Source organism: Pan paniscus, chromosome 7 (assembly GCF_029289425.2).
Source record: "Pan paniscus chromosome 7, NHGRI_mPanPan1-v2.0_pri, whole genome shotgun sequence".
Classification (NCBI taxonomy): domain Eukaryota; kingdom Metazoa; phylum Chordata; class Mammalia; order Primates; family Hominidae; genus Pan; species Pan paniscus.
The window spans coordinates 89,486,877-89,492,876 of record NC_073256.2 but is presented as its reverse complement, the minus strand read 5'-3'; the positions used below and the strand labels follow the sequence as shown (position 1 = coordinate 89,492,876).

The following is a 6,000-nucleotide window of genomic DNA, read 5'->3' as shown; positions in this document are numbered from 1 at the left end:
GCGTTAAGAACACGCTATGATGTGCGCAAAACAACAAAAATCGCTTAATGACACGTTCCTCAGAACATATCCTTGTGGCTAGGTAAGGCATGACTGTATTAGAATGCTGACTGGGTGCCTAAGCCGCTAGAAGGAGCACAGCAAATTTACGGAGGATGCAACATGTTAAATCCGAGGGAACTGGCAGAGGTGAAAAGGGGGGAAAGGAGCATAGGAAGGAGTTCTGGGAGGAAAAATATAGCTGTAGCTAACATTGTACCAGGAGAGGTACTACATGCCCGGTCCTATTTAAAGGGCTTCATATGTATTGTCACATTTAAATACGAACTATCTATCACATGTAGTCTCCTCTTGATGCACAGGATAAGTAACATGCCCGTGGTCTCCTCACCAGTTAGCAAGCGGATATCCAGCCTTGGTTATCTGACTCTGGCGCCCTTGCTGTTAACCAGGACACACACTACCTTCCCAGGTGCAGACATGAGATTGGTTTTAGATGATGACTGAAATCACCGGCCTGGGAGACATTTCTCAGTCAGAGAAGTGACACTGGGAAGAAACCCTAGAAATAACGTTGCAAACGAGTAAGTTTGTGAAAACACACTAATAGTTCTATTTCGAAATTTCTTTGTCAGATTATTTTTGGTGCCGGTTACTAAACGAAGTGTTCAGTTTCATCGAGCTTAACTGGGTTGAAGTTATCTAGACAAAAGTAATCCACATCAAAACCAGGACGAATCAAGACGTAATTTCTGTTTTCTGGCACTCTTGCCTCATAAATCTAGGATTCAGGGCATTGTTTTCAATGGTTCTCATTTTTGGCTCCAAGGATTCTTTTTCATGTGACTAATATTTTCGGTAGAAGAGGAGGTCTGGCGAGCAGGTGATCACGGATCCCTGGTGTTTGCTGGGCGAGACGGTGAAGCAACCTCCTCCCCGCCCCCACCCCCGTCTAGAAAGGTGCAAGATCCGCTAAACCGTGCGTCGCACAGCGGCGGCCGGAGCAGACGCGGGATGGTCGCGCGTCCCCTGCACAGCACAGAGGGGCAGCCAGAGAGCCTGGGAAAGGTACGAGCGGGGAATCAGAGCACGGGGTGCGGACCAGAAAGAACAGACGGTCAGTCGGGCGGGGAAGGAAGTTGCCGAGTTGCAGGTGTGGAAGGGGCTGCCCCAGGCCCACCCTTGGCAGACGAGGGGGCGGGGAGTCGCGCCGGGGACGAGGAGACTGCGGACCGGGCGCGCTCCTTGCGCAGTCGCTCGCCCGCGTGCCCAAGCCCCCCGGGAATGGCCCTCGCCCAGGGGCCCAGCTCGCCGCCGCTAGCCCCGCAGAGCCTGCAGCTGCTGGGGCCCGGCAGCCGCCAGGGGGCGGGAGCTGCGTCGCGAACAATGGCCGCGCTTGGTCGCGGGCCGGCGGGAGGCGGAGTGGAGGTAGAGCCGGTGCCGGGCGCGCGCGCCGGCCGGGCGTGCTGGGGCGCGGGAGCGGCTGCGCAGGCGGGGGCGCGCGGCGCGAGCGCGGGAGGGCGCGGCGGGAGCGCCGGGGAGGCGGGCGGAGGCGGGCGGAGGCGGGGGGCGGGGAGCCCGAGGGGTGGAAGCCGGCGGCGGCCGAGCGGGGTCAGTTCTCTGTAGTGTTTGCCAATGTTGGAGCCGTCTGCAAAGTGTCCCCGGCAAGAAGGTAAATACCCTCATCGGGGGCGCCCGGGAGACCCCGACTTCCGCGCCGCCGGCGAGGAAGGCAGAGGGCGCTGGGGAGCCCTGCAGTTCCGCAGCACGGGGAACCCGGAGAAGAGCAGCCCCCTTCGCGGCCTCCCCTCCCCCGCGCCTTCCCTCCCACATCGGGCTCTCGGGGCAGCAGCGGGGAGGGGAGACCGGCGGGGGAGGGAGGACCGGGAGGCGAAGGAATTGGGGTGGGGGGTGCGTGTGTGGTGGAGGGGGTGGGACGACACAGGTGTCCTGAGGGGAGGAGCCGGGAGGAAGGCGAGGAGGCCGGGCCAAGTCGGGGTGCGGAGGTGGGGGAGGCAGGAACGCGGCTGCGGGCGCGGGAGGCTGGGGTTCTAGGGGGCCGGGGTGGTAGCGGCCGGAAGAGAGGACGGCGAGTGCAGCCACGGTGTGGCTGCGAGGGAGAGGGAGCGCCTAGAGTAGAGCCGGGGAGGGCGGCCCGGGGAGGGTCTGCGGGAAATGGGCCTGGGGGCGCTGGAGGCGGAGCGGCGGGGCCGGGGCGCGCCGGAGGGTGGCGGCGGCAGCTATTTCTGTAGAATGGGCTAGTGGTAAAGACGTAACTTGCCGAAATGGGGAGGGTAGGTGGGGCCGAGGGGACAAAATATATCCTATGACAGGCAAGTTCTGCTGTGGCTGTTACGAACTCCTACCGTGATGGCTCGGCTTAAAGGGGTAGTTGGCGGTAGTGACCTTGCCGGGGTGAAGGGAGTTGGGCGAGGAGACAAAGCTCAGTTACGGAATCCGCTGTGTGAGAGCAGGAACTCTAGTCTCTTCGGGGTCGAGCCGGGGGCTGTGGCTTGGGGGCTGGGGGTGCTCCGCAGAGGCCATTGAGAAGCACGCCACTCTGGGATTCTTAGGGAGGCGGTGGGGGTAATGGCCGTGGGATTCTGGAAGTCTTTGGAAATGTGTGTAGAATTTTGCATTTGTGAATAATTTTCTTTGGTAAGGGTCCATATTTGCTGTGATGTCCCTTTACCCCCATCCCCACTCCAAAGGGTTAAGAACTGCTTGAGCAGATAGAGAGGGACCATTCAATTAGGGTAGACCTGGGAATTTACCAAAGGATTTTAAAGTGGGTGGATCCTGCAGAAAGAAAGGCTAGAGATGATCCTTTAAAGATATTTTACTGTTAATTGAAAACGTTTATTATTTAATGTTTGCTTTCACAATTTTGGTGAACTTTTGCTGAGCATTACTTGGCTTCTGATGCATCCTGTGTTTCAGACCAGCATAGTGAATACTTGAAATCAAAATTGTGATGGACAGGCAGGGTGATAGTAACCTTGGAGGAGAAAAGATTTCAACATTTCTCCAGGATATTTCTTCCCCGTCCTTGCTTTCTTTAGTTGATTCAAGTACACTATTGTGAACTGAGCTGCGGTGGAAAAATCTTATTTAATAAAACTACCAAAACCAAGACTTACTCTCCATCTCTGTTTTGTAGTATGGCCAGGTTTTCATTGTTCAGTTTGTATCTTACTGCAAACGAGATATCACATAACACTTTAATTGTAGATTGCTGCATTTTGCAGCAGGCCTATATTAAATTTGCGAAGCAGTTATGCCAAACTATCTGGTGTGTTTGTGTTTTCCTGCTATGGTTTCAAGTCAAGTCACTATTGCCATATTTTATTATATGGTAGGCTAGTCTGAAATTTATTCCTAAGTGATGATAAGTTGGTAGGATATGGTACATACTTGCTCACAAATTACTGCATTTTTCCCCATAAAAACAGTGTTTTGTATTTGTAAGAATGTTGCTGTGTAATCCAAGTATGTATTGTTAATTTCAAATAAAATGCTGTGTAATTTTTAAATTTTAACTTTATTTGGAAATAATTTCAAGCTTACAGAAAAATTGCAAGAATAAGAATAATACAAAGAAAATCTTTGTAACCTTTATTCAGATTCACCTGTTAACATTTTATGCATTTATTATTTGCTCTCTATCACACACAAAATATTTTTCCCCTGGACCATTTAAGGGTAAGTTACATACATTGTGGTCCTTAACTCCTAAATACTTGAGCTTGGAAAACCATGCAAATTTTACATTTTAGCTTACTTGGCTTGTCTGGAATGAAGTGCTAGGAAGAGTGGCTTGGTTTGCTTTTCAACAAATAGTATGAATATAAAAAAAATCTAAGATAGTCATCAAGCTTTTAAATATACAAACAATCCAGAAATCGAGGCAGAGCGGTTTTCCTGTTTAGGTTCTAGAAGATATGGTAGGTTTTTTTTTTTTTTTTCCTTTGTGCCTACCCTTCTCTTTATTCCTATTATTATCTTGTTTTGTGCACGTTCAGTGCTGGGAATCTGATCATTTATAGGTACAGATCATAATAAAGAGGGAAAACTCTAGATACTGCAAAATTGAATTCTCTTAGACTGCATTGTTTGAGACACGCACAGTATGATTATTCACATATAGATATATTTGTGCCTCTTATAGGTACACAAAATATTAGATGTCTAGAATCAGTAATAATTATCATTTTTATTTATGTGTGCATCGTTTGATTTTAAATAATCCTCCCCAAGTTCTATATAGGAGCTTTGCCATTATGTTGTCCTAGAGGTCAAGCCCTTGACTTTGTTCCAGGAAAAATTATAAGAAGGCAAATCTTTTATTTTTCACCAAGCTGATCATAGAAAATAAAAAAAATTGGCCAGGTGGGGTGGCTCATGCCTGTAATCCCAGCACTTTGGGAGGCTGAGGCAGGTGGATCAGGAGGTCAGGAGTTCGAGACCAGCCTGGCCAACATGGTGAAACCCCGTCTCTACTAAAAATACAAAAATTAGCTGGGTGTGGTGGTGCGCGCCTGTAATCCCAGCTACTCGAGAGGCTGAGGCAGGAGAATCACTTGAACCCGGGAGGCAGAGGTTGCAGTGAGCTGAGATGGCGCCATTGCACTCCAGCCTGGGTGACAGACTGAGACTCAGTCTCAAAAAAAAAAAAAAAGTCCGGGCACGGTGGCTCATGCTTGTAATCCCAGCACTTTGGGAGGCCGAGGTGGGTGAATCACCTGAGGGTTGGGAGTTTGAGACCAGCCTGACGAACATGGAGAAACCCCGTCTCTACTAAAAATGTAAAATTAGCCGGCTGTGGTGGCGCATGCCTGTAATCGCAGCTACTCAGGAGGCTGAGGCAGGAGAATCGTTTGAACCCAGGAGGCGGAGCTTGCGGTGAGCCGACATGGTGCCCATTGCACTCCAGCCTGGGCAACAAGAGTGGAACTCCGTCTCAAAAAAAAAAAAAAAAATTAAAAAGAAGGCAAGTCTTTTATAATTTGGTGTATAGTGAAGAAAAGACGACTTTGGGCCAGAATGAACTGTTCTAAACCTAGCAGTGTGACTGTAGGCAAATAACCCAACCTCTAGAAAAATGGAGATAATGCCTACATCCCAGGATGATGAGGATTAAATGAGTTGATGTAAAAATGGCAAAATGTGGCACCTAGCGTATACAATTGGTGTCTGATAAATGTTAGTTTCCTTTTTTTTTTTCTGGCCTGTGTTATTTAGAGTTTTCCACTAGAATAGTTTGTGGCGTAAGACTTCTGTTTTCCTTACATAAAAGCAGTGTTTTTGGGTACCCACTTTGAAAAATCAAAATGAAAAACATTTTAAAAAGCTCTTTAAAGGACCGTATATCTTTTTTAGAGTAATAAGCATTGAATTGATAGTTTTGTAGCAGTTTGTAGTCTAAGAGTAGGGATAGTAAATTTTTTTTGCTTTTCATGTTGTCAAATAAGACATTTAAGTGAGAATTGCCTATCAACTGTAGGATGGGTGCTGATATAAAAAATTTATACATATTTAATAACAGTGCCGTTTTATAAAGCAGTTTAATTATTGGGGATTATATAGATTTCTGTACAGCTTTTAATTTCTCAGATGGGCAAAATGTAATTCATAATTAAAGTACGACTTATATCAGCAGTACATTGCAGTTACAGGTTGGGCCATTCTTCATGAGCATCACGTCTTCCCCAGCCGTCTCCCTATAATCCTGCTTGTTTTCATTTAGTAGTTTGGAATCTAGAATTGCCTGTCTTCATATGCCTGACCAGATAGGGCATTTTTGGGACGCGTGGATACATTTCTCTAAAAGCGCTTAGTTGTAATTGGAATCAACTGTAGCTGGAAACTTTTTTGATAGAGGAGGTGGATTTTTTTTTTATTATTTTTATTTTTTGAGATGGAGTCTTACTCTGTCACCCAGGCTAGAGTGCAGTGGCACAATCTTCACTCACTGCAGCCTCCGCCTCCTGGGTTCAAGCG

The 6,000-nt window shown here is 48.1% G+C and overlaps 1 protein-coding gene across 13 annotated transcripts in view; it reads left to right on the top strand.

Annotated features, from left to right (window-relative positions):
* The first annotated feature begins 871 nt into the window (after window positions 1-871).
* The window catches only part of STAU2 (staufen double-stranded RNA binding protein 2), a 324,824-nt gene continuing 319,695 nt past the window's right edge, over window positions 872-6,000 (top strand). For 4 of the 13 annotated variants that reach the window (XR_008626426.1, XR_008626428.2, XM_034966239.3 and 1 more), the window contains exon 1: window positions 1,540-1,672. Coding sequence is in view for 1 of the 13 variants with exons in the window: in XM_024929783.4 (XP_024785551.1) it covers window positions 1,015-1,068 (54 nt within the window). In the remaining 12 variants the exon portion in view is untranslated. Of the gene's footprint in view, window positions 1,069-1,539; window positions 1,673-6,000 lie in introns of those variants that run through there. The other 9 variants (XR_010112959.1, XM_063606824.1, XM_063606823.1 and 6 more) reach the window with 7 other exon arrangements.